The sequence below is a fragment of the Pipistrellus hanaki genome (assembly GCF_964339955.1).
Source record: "Pipistrellus hanaki genome assembly, chromosome: 3".
In the NCBI taxonomy this organism is placed as follows: Eukaryota; Metazoa; Chordata; class Mammalia; order Chiroptera; family Vespertilionidae; genus Pipistrellus; species Pipistrellus hanaki.
This window is the reverse complement of record NC_140505.1, coordinates 129,887,211-129,914,494: the sequence shown is the minus strand read 5'-3', so window position 1 is coordinate 129,914,494 and position 27,284 is coordinate 129,887,211. Positions and strand designations below refer to the sequence as shown.

The 27,284-nt window shown below is 39.1% G+C and overlaps 1 protein-coding gene across 1 annotated transcript; it reads left to right on the top strand.

The window, feature by feature from the left end:
* Positions 1-200: 200 nt before the first annotated feature.
* Positions 201-25,298, top strand: YEATS4 (YEATS domain containing 4). The gene is made up of 7 exons (XM_084878921.1): positions 201-493; positions 5,515-5,634; positions 10,348-10,414; positions 10,519-10,613; positions 16,798-16,890; positions 16,978-17,065; positions 23,425-25,298. Exons 1-7 carry the CDS (start codon positions 443-445, stop codon positions 23,592-23,594), a joined length of 684 nt encoding a protein of 227 aa, XP_084735047.1. The 5' UTR covers positions 201-442; the 3' UTR covers positions 23,595-25,298.
* The last annotated feature ends 1,986 nt before the right edge of the window (positions 25,299-27,284 follow it).

The following is a 27,284-nucleotide window of genomic DNA, read 5'->3' as shown; positions in this document are numbered from 1 at the left end:
TTACCCAAAAGCCATTTCTGAGCCACCTGGAAGCCAAGGTGTCGGGGCGGGAGACAGGCTAACGGGAGACCCCCACGCCCCCGAGGCCCCTGGAGATAGAAGGCCCCGCCCACCGCGCGGCGGCGGCAGCGGCGGCGGCGGCGGCGGCGGCGGCGGCCCGCGCGTGCGCAGTGCGCCTGTGCCGGTCGCGCCTGCGCACGGCGCCCCCGCGCCCCTCCGGTTCCGCCGTGCGCCCGTGGGCTGAATGGGCTTCGGGTTCCGCGCCGCCGGCGAGTGGCGGGCGGCGGCTCCTCCGTCTCCGCGAGCGCCGGCGACTCGCCCCGCCTCGGCCAGAAACCGTCCGTCCGGGCCCGCGCCGGAGGAGCGGCGCCTCTGAGGGCTGCGGCGACCCCGCCGGCCTCGGTCTCTTTCCTGGCGGCGGCGGCTTCTTCCGTGGGACAATATGTTCAAGAGAATGGCCGAATTTGGGCCTGACTCTGGCGGCAGAGTTAAGGTGAGTGCCCGCCCGCGCCCGCCGGACCCCCTGCGCGGCGAGGGGCGGGCCGCGGGCTCCCCCCGAGGTGTCAGGGCGGGGAGCGAGTCAGTCCCCGAGGGAGCGTCTGTGTTTGACGGCGCCCCACCTTCACGGCGCCACCTCCTCCTCCAGTCCCCCCAGAAAAACAAACAAACTTGGTGCTGGCTGGGGCGAGAACGCTGGACTCTGTTTCCCGGGAAACCAGCCTCTCCGAGGGCCGGGGCGTCCTGCTGGCTGCGGTCAGCGGTCACCGGTCGGGGAGGGCGGTGACAGCAGCAGGTGTCTGTCTGGGAGCGCCTCCGCCTGCCCGGCACCGCGGCTACAGCTTCACCTTCTCCGCCCGGCCCTGCAGCACCTTCCGCAGGCGGATCGCCCAGCGCATGTGCCCAGGTTCATGGTGTTGCCGAAGCTCCGGCCCAGATATTAACCAGGGCATGCAGGGCACTTTGCCTGGCACATGAGGGACATGGACATTGGCTGCTTCTGTCTTTAATCCAAGTTATCAGAGAGCCTATCGGAATGTTTGACATAGGGATACGTTTCCCTCCCACCTTCTCACATTCCCCTCAGCACGTTAATTTTTAAGGCAGGACCAACTGGTTCCCAATACAACACCTGTTTCTACCCCTTACGATTTTACTTATTCCAGAAAGGAATTTTTTCTTTAAAAAGACATAACCCACTTTTGCAGCAACCTAGTCAGTATAGGTTTTTAAAGAGTTCTTATCTGTCATATTGTTTTTACATAACTTTAACTCTGTACTGTGTTTACAACTATCATACATGGTGCTTTAATGTCATGTAAAGCAGGAGTCCTTCGAAAATGTCAAAAGCTTTTGAAATTTCATGTAAGGAGAAAGATGCTAGGTAAATTGATAAATATACACATTTCCCCCAGACTTTTTGGGCAAGGTTTTGAACTGATAGGAAAGTACTAGCAAACAATAGGTTAAAATAGATTTTGGAGAAGAACTCACAGGACTTTCAATACTTGTAATCATGTTAGTTTCTGAAAGTTTGTAAGTTTAAGTCCCAAGTGACTTGCGATTAGGCCTATAGCCCTCAAATGTTTTTCTACAAACACTGGCGTGATTTAGTCATGTGAAGCTTAAAACCAGTGATTTGCAACCTTTTTCGGCTCATAGCACAAATAAACTAATTACTAAAGTTCTGTGGCGCACCAAAACTGTATATTTTGCTGATCTGACCAAAAAAAAGGGGAGTGGGTATAATTTTGATTCATTCACACTGGGTGGCTTTTGTTGTATTGGGTGTTGTCATTTTTTTATTTGATAATCAAGAGAAAAGAGCTCATTGCCCCTGGCTAAATAGTTAGGTATCGCAGGTTTTTTAATTTCTTGCAGCATGGCAGTCGAAAATTGCTGCTTTAAACTTAGGGACTTACTTCTCCTCTTCACTCATTGTTATGTGGTTTTGTAGGCATCTTTTTCCAATTTAGATAAATTTTATCCAGGTAGGAAGTCTGTTGACAGATGAGCCCCGTTTTTATCATTGAGGAACTCTGCAAGTTCCTGCCAACACCACAGCAGCCATGGGATCTCTTAGCCACTCACCGAGTCAGCACTCCTTATACTCACTCATTCAGGCCTTGAACCTGGGGCCCCTTCTGTGGTTGCCACAAAAGTGTCAGTAGCACTTACTGTGATTATTTACGTTCTTAAACAAACAGCTTGCCTTCTTCTGGACTAACTTTAGGCTGATAGGTATTGAATTTATTTGTTACTTATTCAGCCACAATTAATAGTTTTCCATTTGTTCACTGCCTTCCCTCGTTTCTTTTTAGTTACATTGGCACAGCATTATCACATGTGTATATCTTGCTCTTTGACCTTCAGATACATTCTTACTGTTGAACAATTGATCTGAAATTCATTCAGCATTTTGTCTCCACTTGAAATTTTTTCTCTCCTTCATCATAATCTGTCAATATTCACTGCCTTTACACTCACCAGATGTGAGGAGAAACATGTATGTACATCTCAGAAATGAGCCCAAATGTAGGAAGCATGGCCATTGGCCAATAAACTAGCATCAGTCATCCAAGTGACATTTTATCAGTATCCAAATCCAGCTGTAATATTGAACATTTTTATTTAGATTACTTTTTCAAAGCCCGTTCCTAAGCATTAATATTTTTGAAATTATGGGTTTGAATTACTAGTTATAGTTATGATTCTTCTAATAGTGATTAAAGTAAACCCATAAATAATAAAATGCTTTTATTATGTTTGCTCTTATTCTACCTAAAATCTTCTTCCAAGCTGCCTTTAATACTTGTACCATGCTTTGGAAAACACTGCCATAAGCTGATAAATAGGACATTGTCATCAGACTAAAGGCCCATTGCACAAAAATCGTGCATGGGGGTAGGGTCGGGGGTAGGTGGTTTCCCCTCAGCCGGGCTTGCACCCTCTCCAATCTGGGAACCCTCTGGGATCCCAATCCCGATCCACTGGCTCCCAACCACTCACCTGCCTGCCTACCTGCCTGATGCCCCTAACTGCTCTTCTCTCCTGGCCTGATTCCCCCTAACTGCTCCCTGCTGCCAGCCTGATCCCCCTAACTGCTCTCCCCTCCTGGCCTGATCCCCCTAACTGCCTTTCTGCTCTCCCCTCCTGGCCTGATCCACCTAACTGCCTGTCTGTGCTCCCCTAACTGCCTGTCTGCTCTCAAATAGAAAGCAACCTGTTGGGACTCACAGATTGAGAACCGCTAGCAGGGTCACCTAAGACCATCAGAAAACACAGATATTTACATTACAGTTCATAACAGTAGCAAGATTACAGTTATAAAGTAGCAACGAAAATAATTTTATGGTTGGGGGTTCATAACATGAGGAATGGTATTAAAGGGTCACAGCATTAGACAGGTTGAGAACCCCTGGTATAGATGATTGCAGTTGGAGTTGGTGATCCTTACTGCAGGGCCTCATTTTCAAATTTGTGAATAAAGCGCCTTTTGTGTTTCTTTTCAGAAAAACTCTCAAAGTACTTAACAGGTTTTAAACATTTTTATTGATTTCAGAGAGAAGGGAGAGGGGGCGAGGTAGACACATCAATGATGGGAGAATGATTGATTGGCTGCCTTCTGCACTCCCCACACGGGGGATTGAGCCCACAACCTAGGCATGTGCCCTGACCAGGAATCGAACCTTGACCTTCTGCTCTGTAGGTCGATGCTCAACCACTGAGCCACATGGGCAGGGCTAAAATAGACATTTTCAATGTAGGGACATTGTAATTAATCTGTGTTTAGTTGTTTGTATTAATATGAAATGAGGATAATTGTCTAAAATTGATTTATTGAGAGAAATGATGTTATAAGCAAACTCTGGTTTTTTATTTTAATTTTTCAATTACAGGTGACACACAATATTATATTAGTTTCATGTGTACAACAAAGTGATTAGACATTTATATAACTTAGGAAGTGATCATCCTTATATATCTAAATAACCATCTGACACTATACATAGTACAGTACTGTTGACTATATTCCCTATGCAGTACTTTACATCCCTATGATTATTTCGTCACTGCCAATTTGTACTTAATTCCTTCACCGTTTTCACACTCCCTCCATTCCCTTCCAATCTGGCAACCATCAAAATATTCTCTGTATATGCTGGCACTGGTTTGGCTCAGTGGATAGAGCGTCGGCCTGCGGACTGAAGGGTCCCGGGGTCGATTCCGGTCAAGGGCATGTACCTTGGTTGCGGGCACATCCCCAGTAGGGGGTGTGCAAGAGGCAGCTGGTCGATGATTCTCTCTCATCGAAGTTTCTAACTCTCTATTCCTCTCTCTTCCTCTCTGTGAAAAATCAATAAAATATATATATATTTTTTAAACAAACAAAATAAATCAATAAAATATATATATATATTTTTTAAACAAACAAAATAAATCAATAAAATATATATATATTTTTTAAACAAACAAAAAAATATATATATATTTTATTGATTTTTCACAGAGAGGAAGAGAGAGGGATAGAGAGTTAGAAACTTCGATGAGAGAGAATCATCGACCAGCTGCCTCTTGCACACCCCCTACTGGAGGTGTGCCCGCAACCAAGGTACATGCCCTTGACCGGAATCGAACCCGGGACCTCTCAGTCCGCAGACCGACGCTCTACCACTGAGCCAAACCGGTTTCGGCCAATAAAATATATTTAAAAAATAAAAATAAAAAATAAAAAAATATTCTCTGTATCTATGAGTTTGTTTCTGTTTTGTTTGTTCCTTTATTGCACACATAAGTGAAATTATATGGTATTTGTCTGTCTCTATCTGACGGATTTCACTTAGCATAATACCCTCTAGGGTCCATCCATGTTGTTGCAAATGGTAAGTTTTTATTCTTTTTTATGGCTGAGTAATGGTCCATTGTATATATGTACCACTTCTTTATCCTTTCATCTATTGATGGACACTTAGGTTGCTTTCATATGATGGCTATTTTAAATAGTGCTGCAATGAACATACTGTATGTCTTTTTGAATTAGTGTTTTGGATTTCTTCAAACAAATACCCAAAATGGAATTGCTGAGTCCTTCTTTGTCTCTTGTTATAACCTTTGTTTTAAAGGTGGGAAGAGATCAACCAAAGAACTTGTATGCATATATGCATAACCCATGGACACAGACAATAAGGTGGTGAAGGACTGAGGCAGGTGGTGAGGTGGGCTAGAAGGGGGCAGACAGTGGAGGAAAAAAGGGGATATATGTAATACTTTTAACAGTAAAGATATAATTAAAATAAAAGAAAGTTAATTTTGTTTGGTATAAGTATTGCAACCCCAGCTTTTTTTGTTTCCATTTTCTTGAAATGTCTTTTTTCATCCCTTTGCTTTCAGTCTGTATCTTTCCATCTGAAGTGAGTCTCTTATATGCCTGCCATTTCTTAAAACAAACTTTCAGAACTCTTCTGTTTATTTGGATAATCATACAATATTAATTAGTGTTTAAAACTTTTCTTTCAGGGGGTTACAATCGTTAAACCAATAGTTTATGGCAATGTTGCTCGATATTTTGGAAAGAAAAGAGAAGAGGATGGGCATACCCATCAATGGACAGTATATGTAAAACCATATAGAAATGAGGTGAGTACTGTTCTTTCCTGTAACTTCTTTGTTTTGTTTTGTTTGTTTGTTTTTAATATATTTTATTGATTTTTTTACAGAGAGGAAGAGAGAGGGACAGAGATTTAGAAACATCGATGAGAGAGAATCATAGATCAGCTGCCTCTTGCACACCCCCTACTGGGGATGTGCCCGCAACCAAGGTACATGCCCTTGACCGGAATCGAACCCGGGACCTTTCAGTCTGCAGACCGATGCTCTATCCACTGAGCCAAACCGGTTTCGGCCCTATAACTTCTTTGAATCTACAGTTTGTTTTGCTTGAAAATAAATTGTAATATTATAGGGACTCTCTGTTTATAAAATTGTCCTTTTTAGAAAAGTTACCCACCCCAAAAGTTGAAAGAATAAAGTGAGAGTTGTCATTTTCATATAATTGTTCAGTAGAAAAGAAATTTTTTTTAAGTATATATTTTTATTGATTTCAGAGAGAAAGGGAGAGGGAGAAAGATAGAAACATCCATGATAAGAGAGAACCATGGGTCCACTGCCTCCTGCACAACCCCCACTGGGGATTGAGCCCACAACCCAGACTTGTGCCCTGACCAGGAATCGAACTTGTGACCCCCTGGTTCATAGGTCTATGCTCAACCACTGAGCCATGCCGGCCGGGCTCAGTAGAAATTTTCAAAAAATGTTTTCTAATTAAAATTAAATTACACTAACAAGAAATGTGCTATAAACACAGCACATCTTCCAATCACCATGTCTTAAGTTAGCCTAGTATTTAATCAGATGTTTCAAGAATAGTAGTTAATTTTTAAAAAAATATATTTTATTGATTTTTTTTACAGAGTGGAAGGGAAAGAGATAGAGAGCTAGAAACGTCGATGAGAGAGAAACATCGACCAGCTGCCTCTTGCACACCCCCTACCGGCGATGTGCCCGCAACCAATGTACATGCCCTTGGCTGGAATCGAACCTGGGACCTTTCAGTCCGCAGACCGACGCTCTACCACTGAGCCAAACCGGTTTCGGCTAGTAGTTAATTTTTAAGTGATAATTTAGTTGGTAATAAGACCATCAAAGGAGATAAAAGGCATAACTATATAATCTGGCTGCTGGTAATTTTGTTTTATTGCTGAATCTCTAATGCCTGGAATGAAGCCAGTTCATATTAGGTATTCAACAGATATTTATTAAGTGAATAAACTGTTCTTCTATTTAAATCCTTCAAAGTCCCTACAAAAGAATGGGAACAACTCAGATGTCTTGAATAAATAAAATATGGCATATCTATGCAATGGAATGTCATTAGGCAGAAAGAAAGAAAAAATATTGGTACATGCTGCCACCACATGGAGAAATTGAGAAACATTACGGTAAGAGAAAGAGCCCAGACACAAAGGCCACATATTCTATAATATCATTAAAAAATATATATATTTTATTGATTTTCTTTTTTTACAGAGAGGTAAGGAGAGGGATAAAGAGTTAGAAACATCAATGAGAGAGAAAAATCCATCAGCTGCCTCTTGCACACCCCCTACTGGGGATGTGCCCGCAACCAAAGTACATGCCCTTGACTGGAATCAACCTGGGACCCTTCAGTCCGCAGGCTGACGCTCTATCCACTGAACCAAACCTGTAGGGCCCTTTGATACCATTTTTATAAAATGTCCAGAATAGGCAAATCCAGACACAGAAAATAGATTAGTTGTTGCCAGTGGGTGGGAGGAAGATGGACTTAGGAATGAGTGCTAATGGTATGGGGATTCTTTTTATGTGATAAAAATAGTATTCTAAAATTGAATATAGTGATGGTTGTACAACTCTGTGAATATGCTAAACACTGAATGTTACCTTTTTTTTTTTTTAATATATTTTACTGATTTTGTACAGAGAGGAAGGGAGAGAGATAGTTAGAAACATCAATGAGAGTCATCCATCAGCTGCCTCTTGCACACCCCTACTGGGGATATGCCGGCAACCAAGGTACATGCCCTTGACCGGAATCGAACCCGGGACCCTTCAGTCCCCAAGCCGACGCTCTGTCCACTGAGCCAAACCAGTTTCGGCCTGAATGTTACATTTTAAGTGGGGGAATTATGTGGTGTGTGAATATGTCAATAAAGCTATTATTTTTTAAAAACAGCTTCGCCCTAACTGGTTTGGCTCAGTGGATAGAGTAGGGGTGTCGAACTCAATCAGAGAAGGGGCCAAAATCTAAAATCCAGCCTAAATCGCGGGCCGAATGGTTTACTGAACAGTCATAAACTGACAATGTCATAAACTGACAGCGGAGTGCAGTGATGACACCGCGGTGCGGGCCACATTGCAAGGCCTGGCGGGCTGGATTTGGCCCGCGGGCCTTGTGTTTGACACATGTGGGATAGAGCGTCAGCCTGCGGACTCAAGGGTCCTAGGTTTGATTCCAGTCCAGGGCATGTACCCAGTGGGGAGTGTGCAGGAGGCAGCTGATAGATATTTCTCTCTCATCGATGTTTCTAACTCTCTATCCCTCTCCCTTTCTCTCTGTAGAAAAAATCAATAAAATATATTTTTAAAAATACAACAAAAAACACCTTAAAGGACTACTGATTACCCTCATAAAGTTAAAACTTCTTATTTTAGAAGGCATGCTGTGGTCTTTTCTAATCCTATTTCAGCAGCATTATACCTTGTCTGTATTTGCTTCTTTATTTCCTTTTGCCCTACATTCTAATACTAAGTTACTTTCAGTTTCTCAAAGGAGGACTCTTAAACCCCTTACTTCCTTCTTCCCTCCCTCCATCCCTCCCTCCCTATTTTTATTATTTCCTTAGTCTTAGTTCAAGTGTATTTTCTTTAGAACTACTTTCTTGAACTCCAAAAACTGTTGCGTTAGATGCCTCTCCTGTGGTGTTATACCTCATGCCCTCAGGAACACAGATTACACTGAAATGCTGATTTCCTTTTCTGGCGCCTACTCCATAGACAGATCCTGAGAACAAGACCCTATTACCATTTTATCTGGTACCCAATGTTAGTACTCACTCATACTTGTAGAATAAAAATGAATGAAACTATTTCCAAAACAGTCTTCAAAGATACTTAGGAAAATCTGCCTCAGAAAAAAATGTTCATACAGATGATGTGTTGAAGAATTGTGCACCTAAAAGCTGTATAATTTTGTTAGCTAGTGTCACTCTAATAAATTCAATAAAAAGGGGGAATGTTCACAATATTATATTAAGTAATGAAAGCAGATATTAATATATCATTATAGAATGATTCCAATTTAAAAATATTGGATGCAAGCCGAAACTGGTTTGGCTCAGTGAATAGAGCTTCGGTCTGTGGACTGGAAGGTCTCAGGTTCGATTCCTGTCAAGGGCATGTACATTGGTTGCAGGCACATCCCCAGTAGGGGGTGTGCAGGAGGCAGCTGATGGATGTTTCTCTCTCATCAATGTTTCTGGCTCTCTATCCCTCTCCCTTCCTCTCTGTAAAAAATCAATAAAAAATATTTTAAAAAAATAAAAAATAAAAATATTGGATGCAAGGTAATAAGCACAAAAAAATTTCTTAAAGAAAAGATATAAACATTTCTATTGTTTGGCTTATTCTCTCTTGCATTTTTCTATAATAAGGTATGTTTGAAAAAGACACATTAACTAAAAGAAACCCTTTTATGTGTAAGAACTAAGGAACATGCTCTTGTGCTTCAAAATAAAATTCAGAAAAGGAGGAGTTTTATATCCAACAGTTTTAGCTGCTTAGTTGAGATGACCTTAATTTTATATGATATAATTTTGTTCTTTGAAGTTGCTTAGTTTTTAAATTTGCTTTGGATAATATAGTTATTATAGAAGTATAGGAAGTGTACTATTGTTTTTATGGAAATATTTTGATTTAGAGAATTGTCTATAGATAAATATAAAAAAAATATTTGCAAAATAAGAGAATTGATATGTATATTTCTATCTTCTTCTATATTGATAAAAGGGTATTATGCTAATTAGACCCAGAGACCTTCCAGACATCCTTCTGGACAAAGCCATAGTGGCTGGGCTGAGGCAGAGGCAGTTAGGGGCGATCAGGCCAAGAGGGGAGGGCAGTTGAGGGTGATCAGGCCAGCGGGAAGGGAGGTGGAGTTGGGGGCAAGCAAGCTGGCAGTGAGGGAGCAGTTGGAGTCAATCAGGCCAGCAGTGGGGAGGCAGTTGCGGGGGAGCAACCTGGCAGGATGGGACAGTTGGGAGACAAAGGCTGGCGGGGATGGAGGGGCAATTGGGGGTGAGCAGGCCGGCAGGCAGAGTGGTTAAGGACAATCAGGCAGGCAGGCAAGTGAGCAATTAGGAGCCAGCAGTCCCAGATTGCGAGAGGGATGTGTGACTGTGGTTTAGGCCTGATCCTAAACCAGCAGTCGGACATCCCCTGAGGAGTCCCGGATTGGAGAGGGGTGCAGGCCAGGCTGAGGGACACCTTCCTCTCCTTCCCTCCCCCACCCCCAAATTTCATGCACCGGGCCACTAGTATATTATGAATTATGAGAGAATTCACTGACTTATTTAAAATAAAAAACCAAATCTCCTAGGTATAATTCATGTTTTTTGTGGGGTTTTAAAAGAAAATTAGATTCTATAATATTTGAGGGGAAATATATTTTATAAAATTAGGTACATATGCTTAGTTTATTTCCCTCCTAGTTTTTATGTGTAGATGGTAGAACTAATTAATTCCTCTGTATTTTAGGATATGTCAGCATATGTGAAGAAAATTCAATTTAAGTTACATGAAAGCTATGGCAATCCTTTAAGAGGTAGAGTATAGTTTTTTTTCATTTATAACATACAAATTTATAAAGAGTTAGGAAACTACATCATAATTTACAATTATAATTGTTGTATTTTTTCTCTTCTTCAGTTGTTACTAAGCCTCCATATGAAATTACTGAAACAGGATGGGGTGAATTCGAAATAATCATCAAAATATTTTTTATTGATCCTAATGAAAGACCTGTGAGTAATGGTAATCTTTGTAAATTTAAAACAGATTTTTTTTTTTTAGTAATTGTGAAATGTTACAATACTTAATGAAGAACATATTATGTGTTGACATTTTTATTCAGACTCACTTTATGTATGCTTATCGTTTGGTGTATTTTTTTAAAATATGTTTTTATTGTTTTTAGAAAGAGAGGAAGGGAGAGGGAGAGAAAGAGAAATATTGATCGACTGTCTCCTGCCTACTGGGGATAAAGCCAGAAACCTGGGCATGTGCTACAACAGGGAATCAAACAAGCAACCTTTTGGTGCATCGGACAACACTCAATCAGGGCTGGCATGGTGTATCTTGCATGAGTTAAGATTTTTCATTTTTAAGTGATATGCCTTCCAAGGCTTTTATTTTTCAATATAGGAAGAAGGAATAAAATGTGAACATTTATTGGAAACAAACCATGAAAATCATATGATTACTATAGAAAAAAATTATTTTTTTAATTTACAGATTTAAAGAGAGAAATGGGGAGAGAGAAAAAGAAGAAAACAAACATCAATTTGTTATTCCACTTAAGCATTCATTGGTTGCTTCTTGTATATGCTCTGACCAAGGATCAAACCTGCCACCTTGGTGTATTGGGACAATGCTCCACCAACTGAGCTACTCATCCAGGGCTACCACAGCAAAAATTTTAAATTCGTTAATAGTATTTGGTTATTAGTAATAAACAAATTGAGTTCATATGCTATGAAATGAGAGTATTCAGTTTTTTATAGTTAAAAGCCTTAGAAATAGTCTTGTTGCTTTTTCAAAGCAAAAAGTACTAGCAGCTTTACTTGTGAATCGTTATTGATAACCAACTTTTTCATTTTATGGTCTCTTATAAGATTTGTTGCTTGATACTGCAAAAAGTCCCTTAAACCTTTCACTTTGATCCCTTAGCGACTTTGTGAAATTGGTGATATCTTCATTTTAGATATGAGAATACTAAGGCTCAGAGAACAAGTCACAAACTCAAAAATACAGTTAGTTGTGGCAAAGCTAGTTTTGAACCCAAGTGTTGGATTTACACCTTACACTCTTCCTGTTACTCTTTCTTTTGACAAACCACTAAGCCTTCTTTTATTGATTGATTGATTGCTTTTTTAGAGAGAGAGGGAAACAGAAACATCGATTCCTTGTTCCACTTACTTATGCATTTATTGGTTGATTCTTGTATGTATTTGACTGGGGATCGAATCCACAACCTTGGTGTAAACCTGTTTTATTTTTAAACCTAGAAGGCCACAACTCAGTTATGGCTCTCTCATTTCACATTTGTGTGGCTGGTGGCTAATTTGTTTCAGGGCTTTAACAGTTCTCACCACTGATTTTCATCTTGATAGATTTCAGCTCATTCCTTTGGCACCAAATCTTTAGACTTTCATTATCAGATTAAATTTTTAAAACTATGTGGTTTTAAAGGAGTTGAGTATCACCTGGGCCAGGGGCTCAGAGGATTGGTTCTTAGCTGACTATATCAGAAGTACCTGAGGCGTTTTTTAAAATTTCAAATTGGCCCAATCCCCTGGAGAGTCTGATTCAGTAGTTTGGAGAAGGGCCAGCACCCCAGGTGATTTTGATGTAAAGTAAGATTTAGAACCCACTGACAGAGGCCATACTCTCCTAGATAGGAATTTCTTCATGATATCTCTGAAAGAAGAATCTCCTTTGGATTTGCTAACTTCAGTGTGGAGAATATTGACTTCTGTTGTAAGTGAAATATTCTGTTCAGGTTTGGCATAGTTCTAGTTTTTTGGTTTTGCTTTTTGTTTTAAATATATTTTTATTGATTTCAGAGAGGAAGGAAGAGGGAGAGAGAGATAGAAACATCAGTGATGAGAGAGAATGATTCATTGGCTTCCTCCTGTACACCTCCACTGGGAATCGAGCCTGCAACCCAGGCATGTACCCTGACTGGGAATCGAACCGTGACCTCCTGGTTCGTAGGTCAAAGCTCAACCACTGAGACATGCTTGCTGGGCATGGTGTGGGTTGGTTCTAGTTTTAAGAAAGCTCTACTTTATTTTAAGCTTCCTTGAACTTTTTATTGATAACTATTCATACATTAGTTTTCTTTTTTCCTGTATAAACATCTATGGCTCAAATATCTTGATACAATGATGAAGCACTGCTTTTGTCCTTAATCAAAATAGTCTCTTAAGTCCTGGCCAGTTTGGTTCAGTGGGTAGAGTATTGGCCTGTGGACTGAAGGGTTCTGGGTTTGATTCCAGTCAAGAGCATGTACCTCAGTTGCAGGTTCAGTCCTTGGCCCTGGTTGGGGCACATGTGGGAGACAATCAACTTGTGTGTCTTTCTCACATTGATGTTTCTATCTTTGTTTCTCCCTCTCCCTTCCACATTCTCTAAAAATCAATGGAAAAATATCCTCAGATGAGAATTCACAAATAAATAGTCTATTAAAGAGACTATAGCACAAAATTTAGCAAATATTGAGAGAGATAAGAAGTCAGTAGTGTTACTAGAGCAGAAGCTCTTTTTAACTTTGTAAGATTGCTTCTAATTCATTTTTATTTTGACAATGTGTGGCCTTACCTCTCTCTTCATCTGCTGTCCCCTCCTATTCCATTAGGAAAATACATCTCTGAAAGAAATCTTTATATCATATAATTTTATTATGAGCTGGCTCTTCAAGTCCACTCTTGGAAAAGTAAAGTAATATGTTCGTTTGCACTTCTGCAGTGATTAATTTTTTAAATAGGTTTCCATATAGATCTACATAGGCCTGAATTTTAAAAATATATATTTTTTACTTTTTAAAGAGAGAGGAAGGGAGAAAAAGAGAAACATTGATTGGCTGCCTCCTGCATGCCCCCTACTAGGTAGGGATGGAGCCCCAAACCTGGGCATGTGCCCTGACCAAGAATTAAACCAGCAACCTTTCAGTGCCCAACCAGCTGAACCACCCAGCCAGGGCTAGGCTTCAATTTTAGTCCCCAAAAACCATTGTAGTATTATTTTAGTTAGAATGAAACCGTTATACTTTTTCAATAGTTGTTTTTACTGAAAATATCATATAAGGGTTTATTTAAAATATAGAAGACACTGGTAACTTGTGATTTACTTCTGTTATCCACTAGACTATTATAGGACAAGCCATTGTTAAAGGAATGGTTGTTTCTAAAAGCAAATGCTAAAATTGTTGCCCTGGCGGGTGTGGCTCGGTGGTAGAGCATAGGCCTGTGCACCAAAGGGTCGAGGGGTCAATTCCTGGTCAAGGACATGTACCTGGGTTACAGGTTTGATCCCCGACCCTGATTAGGGCAGGTGTAGGAAGCAACCAGTTGATGTGTCTCTTTCACATCAATGTCCGTCTATACCCCCCCCCCCCCGCCCTTCCTTCCCTCCCTTCCTCGTCTTCCTCCCTCCCACCCTTCCACTCTCTGTCTAAAAACCAGTGGAGAAATGGATTAACAAAATAAAACAAAAGTAAGAGTAAAAGACATGTGTTTTATGTCTAGAAATAATCAGTAGCAAGTACAGGTGTTTTCATTGTTGTAAGGATCACCAAACACAGCTCAAAAAGTCTTTTGTACTAGTTTCCTAGGGCTGCCATAACAAAGTACCACAAACTGAGTGGCTAAACAACAGAAATTTATTCTAACAGCTCTGGAAGCTAAAAATTCAAAGACCCTGCCTCTCTCCAGAAGTGGATCCTTTCTTGCCACTTCTAGTTTCTGGTAGCCTCAGGATCCTTAGCCTGTGGCAGCATAACTTCATCTCTGTCTTCATTGTCACATGGCCTTTCTCTGTGTCTCTTCTTATGAAGACACAAGTCATATTGGATTTGGGCACACCCTAAAGAATTTTTCTTAATTTAATTTCACCTGCAAAAACCTTACTTCCAGGTAAGGTCACATTCACAGGGCTTAAGGACTTCATCATATCCTTTTAGGGGGAAAAAGTTCAACTCATAACATCTTTTTTTTTTTTTTTTAATCTTTATTGTTCAGATTATTACAGTTGTTTCTCTTTTTCCCCCGCCTTAGCTCCCCTCCACCTGGTTCCCACCCTGCCCCCCACTGTCCTCGTCCATAGGTGCATGATTTTTGTCCAGTCTCTTTCTGCACCCCCCACACCCCTTTCCCCCTGAGAATTGTCACCCACTCCCTTTCTATGCCCCTGATTCTATTACTCTGATCATCAGATTTTATTTTAATTAAAAAAAAAAAAAAAAAAATATATATATATATATATATATATATATATATATATATATATATATTATTGATTTTCTTTTTTATGGAGAGGAAAAGAGAGGGATAGAGTGTTAGAAACATCAATGAGAGACTCATCAATCAGCTGTCTCTTGCACACACCCCACCAGGGATGTGCCCGCAACCAAGATACAAGCCCTTGACCGGAATCAAACCTGGGACCTTTCCGTCTGTAGGCCAATGCTCTATCCACTGAGCCAAACCAGTTTTGGCCATCAGATTTTTTTATTCACTTAATTTTTAGATTCACTTGTTGATAGATATGTATTTGTTGTTCATAATTTTTATCTTTATCGTTTCTTCTTCTTCCTCTTAAAGAATACCTTTCAACATTTCATATAATACTGGTTTGGTGGTGATGAACTCTGTTAGCTTTTTCTTATCTATGAAGCTCTTTATCTGACATTCAATTCTGAATGCTAGCTTTGTTGACTAGAGTAATTTTGGTTGTAGATTCTTGCTATTCATCACTTTGAATATTTCTTGCCACTCCCCTTCTGGCCTGCATAGTTTCTGTTGAGAAATCAGCTGGCTGATTGTTATATGGGCACTCCCTTGTAGGCAACTAACTGTTTTTCTCTTGCTGCTTTTATTTTATTTTTTTAATTTTTATTTTTAAAAATATATTTTATTGACTTTTTACAGAGAGGAAAGGAGAGGGATAGAGTTAGAAACATCGATGAGAGAGAAACATCAATCAGCTGCCTCCTGCACACCCCTACTGGGGATGTGCCCACAACCAAGGTACATGCCCTTGACCAGAATTGAACCTGGGACCTTTCAGTCTACAGGCCGATGCTCTATCCACTGAGCCAAACAGGTTTTGGCTCTCTTGCTGCTTTTAATAGTCTCTCTTTGTCTTTTGCTCTTGGCATTTTAATTATGATGTAGCTTGGTGTGGTCTTCTTTGGATTCCTTTTGTTTGTGGTTCTGTGTGCTTCCTGTTCTTGTAAGTCTAATTCTTTCACCAGGTGGGAGAAGTTTTCTGACATTATTTCTTCAAATAGGTTTTCTCCACCTGCCAACTTTGAGCTCTGAACCTCTCTGGGGCTCCTCTAGAAGTGCTGGCTCCCACCAGTGATACAGTTGTCTTCCTTACGTTTTCAGGTTGTGGATTTCCCTGTTGTGGAATATCCATCAATGTAGTCACATGCTCTTGTCTATTCTATAAAGTTGTCAAATTATCTGCTTGGAATATGGCTTGTGATTGATGCATGGTTACTTATAATGATTTTTGATAAGTTTTGGAAAATTCTCTGAGGTCTCTGAATTGGTTTCTTCAACTTCAACATGAACTCTGATACTTTGCCAGCTGGGTTTTATTTTTCTAAAGTAATCACACATTGTTCTACAAAACTTCCTCTTTGATGTCTTACTACACCATTGTTTTTTTTTTAAACATGAAAACATGTTATGCCAAAGTGAATTACCACTGACTTTGTTACTTATGTAATAATCTTATAGATGATCAAAGAAATAATCTTACCCTCACTAAGCATTTTAGTATGTCATTCCTTTTGAAAGTATCAAATCTTTTTTTCCAGAGCAAATTTGTAAACTTTAATCTTCACAGAACAACTGTCATAATCTAATTTCACTTGTGTTAGTAAAAGAATTTATGTGTTAATGATTTTCCAGTTTAATTTCCAGAGCTATATCTTATACTATTTTTATATACAGTCACTCTCTAGAAATGCTTTGTAATAATCTTTACTTACCATCTTTGGAATGTTCATATTTAGATGTGGATGATAGTAATACCTAATAGGAAAATAAAAGTAAGAGAGTTTTGAGTTACTTGCCACCGTAAGTTGAGACAAATCCTGAAGTTGATATATTTACTAATTCAGTTATAGAAATGACAGTATTTCACAATGATGAAGGTAACCATTGCACAGATGTGATGTCTGTTTTTATTTCACAGGTAACCCTGTATCATTTGTTAAAGCTGTTCCAATCAGATACCAATGCAATGCTGGGGAAAAAGACAGTGGTTTCAGAGTTTTACGATGAAATGGTAAGATTTTTATAATGAGAGTTTTAAAGGCATTTTAAATTGTAGAACTTTGAAGTTATTGGGCCTTTTCTCATTTTATCTCATTAGATATTTCAAGACCCAACAGCAATGATGCAACAATTATTAACAACATCTCGTCAGCTAACATTAGGAGCCTACAAGCATGAAACAGAATGTAAGTGCCATGAGTTTATAATTAATACTGAAAATAGTGTTATGTAATGGTGAAAGGATCGTATGATTAGTAACTTTCAAATTCTTTTATTAATGCTATATATAGATAAAATGTTCAGAAGTTAAAAATTAAGTATTACGCCAAAACCGGTTTGGCTCAGTGGATAGAGCGTCGGCCTGCAGACTGAAGGGTCCCGGGTTCGATTCCGGTCAAGGGCATGCACATTGGTTGTGGGCACATCCCTGGTGGGGGGTGTGCAGGAGGCAGCTGGTCGATGTTTCTCATCGATGCTTCTAGCTCTCTATCCCTCTCCCTTTCTCTCTGCAAGAAATCAATAAAATATAATTTTTTTAAAAAAGTATTACTATAGAACATGTAAGAAGCATATTTTATTTATTTATTTTTTAAGATATATTTTATTGATTTTTTTACAGAGAGGAAGTGGGGAGAGATAGAGAGTTAGAAACTTCGATGAGAGAGAAACATCCATCAGCTGCCTCCTGCACACCCCCCACTGGGCATGTGCTGGCAACCAAGGTAGGTGCCCTTGACTGGAATCGAACCTGGGACCTTTCAGTCCGCATGCTGATGCTTTATTCACTGAGCCAAACCGGTTTCGGCAAGAAGCATATTTTAAATTGTTCCCAAAGTTAGGTCTACTTTCAAAAAGATAAAAGACAGCTTCTCACAGTCTCTGAAATACTGTCTTTTATTCCCTAATTACATTTAAACATAGCTATTTATTAATCTTGCCTAACCTGCTACTCAGTCATTTTCTATTCATTAGTCTTGCTAACAAAATCTGTGTGAAAAACCTTGCAAGACATAATTATACTTTTGTGTTCTGTGAACTAGTTTATTATTATTATTTTTTCAACCTATGCCATTTTACATAGTTTCAGATTCATACTAAGGTGGAAAGTACCAGGATGCCACTCTAATAATCATGATGTATATTCCCTCTAAGCTGAATTGGCATCTGAATACTGTACATATGACTCCATGCAGCTAATTTGCCTACAGTATTGATTACCTGTTATATGCCAGGCATTATTCTAGGGTCTGAGGATAGAACATTGTACAAACCAGATAAAAAGCTCTGCCCTCATGCCAAAACCGGTTTGGCTCAGTGGATAGGGCATCGGACTGCGGACTGAAAGGTCCCAGGTTCAGTTCCCCTCAAGGGCACGTACCTTCGTTGCGGGCACGTACCTTCGTTGCGGGCACATCCCCAAAGGGGGATGTGCAAGAGACAGCTGGTGGATGCTTCTCTCTCATCGACGTTTCTAGCTCTCTATCCCTCTCAATACCTCTCTGTAAAATCAATAAAATATATTTTTTTTAAAAATAGCTCTGCCCTCATGGAGCTTGCATGTATTATAGTAGGAAGAGAGATTTTAAATAAATAAAACAATAATGTGTACAATAGTGAATGGGTAGTATGCAGACAAATAAGGCACAGGTGAGGAAGCATCTTTGGTGAGAGGAGATGATGATGATTGGAGTTTTAAATATCAGGTCACAGAATGCTTCCTGAGGTTGTGGCCTTTGAGCGAATACCTGAAGGAGTGAGGAAGTGACCCTTGGAGCTGTCTGAGATAAGAATGTTGTCTGTAGAGGGAGCAGCAAGGGCAAAAGCAGGGTAAAAGGATGCAGGGCATGTCTGATGCAAGAAGGCCAGTGTGACTGGAAGGAACAAGGGGACAAGGAGTGGCATACGAGGCTCAGAGAAGTTAATAGGGATCATATAGAGTCTTATGAGTAACTGAGGACTCTATTAAGTGAAGAATATGTGAAGTCATTTGTGGGCTTGGAGCAGAAGAGAGAACATATAAGACTAACATTTTTTTATTTTATTTTATTTTTTTTAATATATTTTATTGATTTTTTACAGAGAGGAAGAGAGAGGGATAGAGAGTTAGAAACATCGATGAGAAAGAATCATCGATCAACTGCCTCTTGCACACCTCCTACGGGGATGTGCCCGCAACCAAGGTACATGCCCTTGACCGGAATCGAACCTGGGATCTTTCAGTCCACAGGCTGACGCTCTATCCACTGAGCCAAACCGGTTTCGGCAAGACTAACATTTTAAAGGATCAATCAGCCTGGTGGTGTCACTCAGTGGTTGAGCATCCACCTAGGAATCAGGAAGTCACAGTTCAATTCCCAGTCAGAGCACTTGCCTGGGTTGCAGGCTCCATCCAGGATGGGGACAGTGTAGAAGGCAGCCAATCAGTGATTCTTTCTCATCATTGATGTTTCTATCTCCCTCTCCATTCCTCTTTGAAATCAGTAAGAATATATTTAAAAAGATCATCTACCCTGGCTGCTGTGTTGAGAATAGACTGTAAAGCAAAAAAACCGGTTTGGCTCAGTGGATAGAGCGTCGGCTTGCGGACTGAAAGGTCCCAGGTTCGATTCTGGTCAAGGGCATGTACATTGGTTACGGGCACATCCCCGGTAAGGGGTGTGCAGAAGGCAGCTGGTCGATATTTCTCTCTCATCGATGTTTCTAGCTCTTCCTCTCTGTAAAAAAATCAATAAAATATATATATTTTTAAAAATGCAACAGCAACAAAGAGAAAGCAAATACAGAAGAAAACAAAAGGCATCAAACAGGTGTTGGCAAGGATGTGGAGAAAAGGGAATTCTCATGCACTGTGGAGGGATTGTCAGTTGGTGCAGATAACTGGAAAAACAGTACAGAGGGTTTTCAAAATCTTAAAACTAGAACTACTATATGATCCAAAAATTCTACTTCTGGGTATTTATCGAAAGAAAATGAAAACACTAATTAAAAATACACACACACACACACACACACACACACACTCACACACTCACACACACATTCACACACACATACACATACTGCCATGTTTATTGAAGCATTATTTATAGTACCCAAGATATGGAAACTACCTTAAATGTCCATTGATGGATGATGGATAAAGAAGATATGTTATTTATATATACACAGTGGAATACTATTTAGCCATAAAAAATAATGAAATTTTTTGCCATTTGTGCTGCCAAGTCCAGCACAGGGACCGGGTATGGTGCCAGGTGGCGACTGGGCTTATGGGGGGTGGGGTCACTTTGTAAATTATGTGTCTGGCCACTGTGCTATACACCGGAAACTAATATAATATTGAATGTCAACTGTAATTGACAAATAATAAAAAGTAAAAAAATAAAAAAAAAATAAAAAAGAAATTTTGCCATTTGTGATAACATGGATGGGCCTTGAGAGAATTATGCTAAGTGAAAAAAGTCAGACAGGGAGAGACAAATACTGTATAAAATCACTTATATGTGTAATTAAAAAAAAAGAAAGAAAGCAAGTTCAAAGATACAGAGAACAGATTGGTGGTTGCCAGGAGGTGAGGGGTAGGCAAAATGGGTGAAGGGGGTCAAAAGGTACAAACTTTTTTTAAATTTAGTTTTTTATATTTAAATTTTTTATTTTATTTATTTTTAGAGGGAAAGAGTAAGGTGAGAGAAAGAGAAACATCAACTTGTTCTACTTATTTATATATTTTTGGTTGATTATTGTATGTGCCCTGACTGGGGAATTGAATATGCAACCTGGACATATTGGGATGATGCTCCAACCAACTGAGCCACACCAACCAGGGCTAATTTTATTTTTTTAATTACAGTTTACATCCAGTACTAATTTGTATTAGTTTCAAGTGCACAGCCTAGTGGTTAGATAGTCATATACTTTATAAAGTATTTCCCTTGATGTTTCTAGTACCCAGCTGGCACTAAACATAATTATTACAATCTTATTGACTATACTAGTATTTCCTGTGCCCTGCTTTACGTCTCCGTGAAGTAAAACTTTTTTTAAAAATATGTTTTTATTTCAGAGAAGAAGGAGAGAGAGAAACATCAATGATGAGACAGAATCATTGATTGGCTGCCTCCTGCATGCAACCCAGGCATGTGCCTTTGACTGGAATTAAACTCCCTGGGACACTTCAGTACGAAGGCCAATGCTCTCCATCCAGTGAGCCAAACCAGCTAGGGCCAAAACTTTAAAAAAAAAAAAAAAAATAGAGAGGTGAAAACAATTTAGAAATAAAAGCAAAAAAGTACAGAGAAAAATATGGATTGTTTTAGCAATATAAAAATTTATCTGTGTTTTAAAATGTATCACAAAAAGAAAGTCACTAGCAATGAGCAAAATAAGAAAATATTATTGCATGTTTTGAATGTGCTAAATGTCTCACATATCTATAGTCTTCTTCCCTTGGTATACTTTGGGGACTGGTCCAGGACATCCAGAGGATACAATAATCTGCTGATGCACAAGTCCCTTATATAAAACTAGAGGCCCAGGTCACGAATTCGTGCACAGGAGGGGTCTGACTAGCCTGCCCCAAAATAGGGTGGTACTGATCTGGGGTGGGGCTGGCCCAGGAGAGGGGCTGCAGGCAGTTGGTCAGCCGTCCCCACCCCCAGGTTCAACTCCCAGTCGAACTCCTGGTCAAGGGGACAATTTGCATAATAACCTTTTATTACGGGATAGGGTGGTGTATTTGCATATAACTTATGCATATTCTCCTATATACTTTAAATCATCTCTAGATTATCTATATTACCTAATACAATGTAAATAATTGCTGAACTGTATTGTTCAGGGAATAACAAGAAAAAAAGTAGTCTGTGCATGTTCAGTGCAGATGTGGTCATCTAGGCCTGATTGCATATAAACATTAGTAACAACATAACATTTTCCCCCCGTATGTTAGGTCTACAGATGCAGAACCCATGGATACAAAGGGCCAGCTCTATTGATTAATCCTCATAACTCCTCAGAAATACAGAGTTTTAACTGTATCATACAGAGAGATGAGACTGAGGGAGACCTAGAGATGTCAGTATTCAGTTAATAAGGGGCCAGGGGTGTATTTGAACCCAAGTCTTTCAGATTTCAAAGGTGTTTTGTGTGGGTGTGTTTGTTTTTATTGATTTCAGAGAGAAAGGGAGAGAGAGAAAGAGATAGAAACATCAGTGATGAGAGAATCATTGATAGAATGCCTCCTACACATCCCACACTGAGGATAGAGCCCACACACAACCCAGCTGTGTGCCCTGACTGGGAACCATGACCTTCTTGTTCATAGGTCGATGCTCAGCCATTGAGCCTCACCAGCAGTGCTCAAGGTTTTTTTTGTTTTGTTTTCTTTTTTCTTCACCAAACCTTGCTTCTTCCATTAGAGATCATTTTATGCTTTTCTTAAAGCATAACTATGCTTTAATGATTATTAGCAGCAATTACCTGAAATGTCCACAGGATGGAGATGTTGGGTGAAAGTAGGCATTTCTCTTTGTAAAATGGAATGCTACACTAAGTGAAACATTTACATAGGTGAATTCTATTTTGCTTAGTGATAATTTCTTTAGTAACTTGTAATATAGGCAGCTTGAATGTTTTAAATATCATTTAATGTTTCTCAGTCATAATAGTTAATATGGCTTACTATGTACCAGATAGTTTTCTAGATACTTTATGAATTCACTTAAAATCTCCTCAAAAAAGAATATTGAGGTGTTATTTATTATAGAATCCATTTTAGAAATGACGAAATGGGCATAGAGATGATAAATTACTCAGAACAGCTAATAAATGGTAGAGCTGGAATTCAAAACTAGATAGTTACTGCTCTCTTTTTGGTTTATGTCAGTTTTACCTGTACATAAATGTAAGAACACTATATATTTAGTTAACTTATTAGCTGGATGTCTCTTGGATTGTATGCCCCCTTATTTCCAGATTAACATGTATATAGAGAAAAACAAGGATATTACATTATAAAATTCTAACTATAAATTGAAATATTAGTAGCCATAATTTTACTGTTAAAGAAAACATTTGAGATCCTCTCTTGGGAGTTCAGATTTTCTTTTCTTTTTTTTTAAAGTTTTGGTGAATTTTAAAAATATATATATATATTTTATTGATTTTTTTTTTTACAGAGAGGAAGAGAGAGAGATAGAGAGCTAGAAATGTCGATGAGAGAGAAACATTGACCAGCTGCCTCTTGCATACCTCCTACTGGGGATGTGCCTCCTACAACTAATGTATCAATACATGCCCTTGACCGGAATCGAACCTGGGACCTTTCAGTCCGCAGACCGACGCTCTACCACTGAGCCAAACCGGCCTTGGCTGGAGTTCAGATTTTTTTACCCACCCCTGTATGTTTAATGTTATATCTCTTAAGTTGCCCATGTTTCATCATGGGAACATTGACCTCAGGAAATGCCTCAGATATTACTCTATGACGTATTTTAGATGTGTAAGAAAAATGAAATAGTTCATTAAAAATGTATGTTTTTCTTAGTTGCAGAACTTGAAGTGAAAACCAGAGAAAAATTAGAAGCTGCGAAGAAAAAAACAAGCTTTGAAATTGCAGAGCTTAAGGAGAGATTAAAAGCAAGTCGTGAAACTATAAATTGTTTAAAAAATGAAATCAGGAAACTCGAAGAAGATGATCAAACAAAAGAGATGTAAATAGTTCTGAAGAGAACTGGGTAGGAAACTAAATTGAAAATAAGGTGGACTTGAAAGGGGAAATAGATTGCTTGTTGACCATCGGTTTCTCAGCAATGGGGTCAAAGTATTTGTACTTTTCAAGCAATATTTAATGTGAAACATGTATATAATATGAATTCTGTATGGGCATTTTAACCCATTTTAGGGTAAATTCTATGATGGTAAGCACAATTAAAAACTTTTTTTTATTACATTGTATAGCTTATCCTTTAGACAGGCATAGAAATTTGTTATAAAATGTAATTTATACACCGTTCATACTTCCCTGGTAGTTAGAATTAGTGGTAAAATTAATGTGTATATTTATGTTCTTACCTGCCTTCATCCTGATTTCCCCCCCCCCTCCTTTTTTTTTTTTAGTATTACAAGTTTATTTAAGTCATAAAAAGGATTCTTGAGGTAGGAATCACCAACTTATTCTTAGAGTAGAATTTCTATTGGATACAAAACTGTTACTATCATTTCCAACACGGTGTTTCTAGGACTGGCCTTGTATGAGGAGTGCTGCGTGCGTGAAGGCTGTGCTGGTACTTCCGCAGGAGAAGTTCGGTGCTGACCTCTGCTCCCCTCTCATTAGTCTTGTGTAATTCATTTGCCAAAAACTTTCTACATTCTGTTTCTTCTAAATAGAGTTGCCTATATTTTCCCCATTTACAGTATTAAGAAGTTTTCATGTTAGAGAGTTCAGATTCCAGATCTTTAGTTCTGAATTCAAACTGCCTTCTTATTGAAGCATTATTATTCTCTCTTAACTGCTCCAGATTTTCTTGAGCAGTTTATAGACATGCTTGTGTCTGTAAAAATAGATTGACTTGTTCTAATTTTTCTGCTACATCCTGTCGTGTTCTTTCTTCAATCTTCTGTTTATACTGTTCTTTACAGTATTCTACCATATTCATTTCCATGTTTTCTGAGATTTACTTCTTTTTGTTTCCACTTCTTTTATATTCCTTAGTTTTTCACATTTCTTTTGAATTGCTTTCATTGATAATAACTGTTTAAAACTTCTGTTAAAGTGTATTTTTTTTCCATCCAGGTATATATATATACATTTTGAAGATGCAGGTTGCATTTTTGCTGTAAGATCATCATTCTGGTAATCTCCTTTTCTAATTCATCTTTTTTTTTTTTTAATATATTTTATTGATTTTTTTTACAGAGAGGAAGGGAGAGAGATAGAGAGCCAGAAACGTCGATGAGAGAGAAACATCGACCACCTGCCCACTGCACACCCCCCACCAGGGATGTGCCCGCAACCAAGGTACATGCCCTTGACCGGAATTGAACCCGGGACCCTTCAGTCCGCAGACCAACGCTCCACCACTGAGCCAAACCGGTTTCGGCTAATTCACCATTTTTCTTCATTTCTTGATGCAAGCTATATTGTAGAGATAGGTTTAACTCAATATATTTCTTCAAATGTTCCTTTTCATGCTGAGAATGGTCCCGCTCCCTCTGAGCTCCAGCGCTGGGCGGCATCATTGGGTGAACCAGGGACATAAGGGGAGGAACTGGACTGTCTGACATTAGGGCAGGAATTCAGGGGTGGCTTTCTCCCAGACGGAGCTGCTCCTAGGGAGCAGGTTATTGTTCCTGATCATCCTGACACTTGTATTTGATGTGCCAGTACTCAGTAAGTACTCAATAAATGTAATTTACTGATTTCTTGCCTTGTAATATTTCTTCCTTTCTCTGATGCACTGGAGCTCTCTCATTGCAATTAATGTCTTAATAGTACTGTGATCACACATCTCTTATTGGCATCTATTGTAGTAACAGAAGATCTTTGAAGGCAAAGATCACATCTTAAGTATTGTTCTATCTAACTATCCTATAGTGTCACTAGTTTTCACATGGAAAAATTTAATCTCTCATCCTGTTCCAAGGACACACAGGAAGCACCAGTACATCACATTCACATTCATCCCTAATTTCTCTACCTTTCCTCAGCCTCTCCTGTTCTCATCCACATGGTGAACCCTCTACTTTGGAGTCACTTACTGTGATTTGAGCATTTAGTAGTACTTAATGGTTAAGGTCATGTTGCCTGAACTATTTTCGCAACCGAGGGACAACAGATAGGAAAGTATCTTGGAAAATGAAGTAACACCCTTGCCAGATAGCTCAGTTGCTTAGAGCATCATCCTGATACATTAAGGCAGCGGGTTTGATCTCCAGTCAGGGCATATACAAGAAGCAACCAATGAATGCATAAATAAGTGGATCAACGAAATGGATGTTTCTGCTGGGCCAGTGTGGCTCCATGGTTGAGCATCGACCTATGAACCAGGAGGTCATGGTTCGATTCCTGGTCATGGCACATGCCTGGGTTGTGGGCTTGATCCCCAGTTAGGTGGCCTGCAGGAGTTAATGATTCCCTCATCATTGATGGTTCTACCTATCTCCCTCTCCCTTCCTCTCTAAAATCAATAAAAATATATTTCAAATAAGTTAGTGAGGATGTGGAGAAATTGGAATCCTCATGTAATAGGGATGTAAAATGGGTACAGCCACTTGGGAAAATAGCTTGGCAATTACTTAAAGGTTAATCTTGGTTATCCTGATGACCCAGCAATTCTACTTCTAGGAATATACACAAGAGAAATAAAAACATGTTTACACAAGAACTTGTAAATGATGTAGCAGATTTATGCATAATAGCCAAAAAGGATACAACCCAAATATCCATCAGCGATGGATGAAATAAAGTGGGGCATGGCCATACAGTGGAATGTCATTCAGCCAGAAGGAAATAAGTGCTAATTTTGCTACAACAGAATGAACCTCGAAAACATGTAAATGAATGAAGCCAGACACAAAAGCCACATAATATATGATTTCATTTATAGGAAATGTCCAGAATAAGCAAATTCTTAAAAATAGAAACTTGATTACTTATTGCCAGGGATGGGACAAAGGGGATTTCCATTTGGGGTGAAGAAATGTTCTGGAGTTAGTAGTGAGGATTGCACAATCTTGTAAATATACTAAAAACACTGAATTATACATTTCAACATGGTTTTAATACTATTATATGTAAATTTTATCAAAAATTTTAAAATGTGACAAGTTTCGTTTAGAATTTTAAAGCAAACATTAAAAATACAAGGTTTTGACTTCAATTTCTCCATTCTTATACAAGTAGAAGAGAATATGTGTTTACCAAGGATTAATTACTGTTGAGATAAAGACTAAGAACAAGTAAAAGTCAGCTAACTAGGCAGCTCACTTCTTTAAAGAAGATCAAAGTGTACGTCTCATTTTTCTAAACAGTGTGGTAGGTAGGTAAGTAGAGCTGCTTTCCATATTTTGCATGTAAGAGATAGGAGATGAGTTATCCATCCAGCAACGTGACTCAGACCAGTAATTTACATCCTTTCTGCCTCAATAACACTTAATTCTTCTCATGTTCAAAGCATTAGCTCATGCCTAAATACTTCATAAATTTCTTTTCCTGGAGTAATTTAAGACTGGATCAAATTTGAACATCAGGTGGCATAATTATAAAACATTGAGATAAGAATCTGGCTGGCCATTAGTAACATGTAAGAAGTTCTGGTGGATGGAATATTAAAGAATAGTTATTTGAAATCTCTTGTATAAGACTTTCCTTAGCATTCCCACTAATGTCTCCAATTGGTTTTTAAA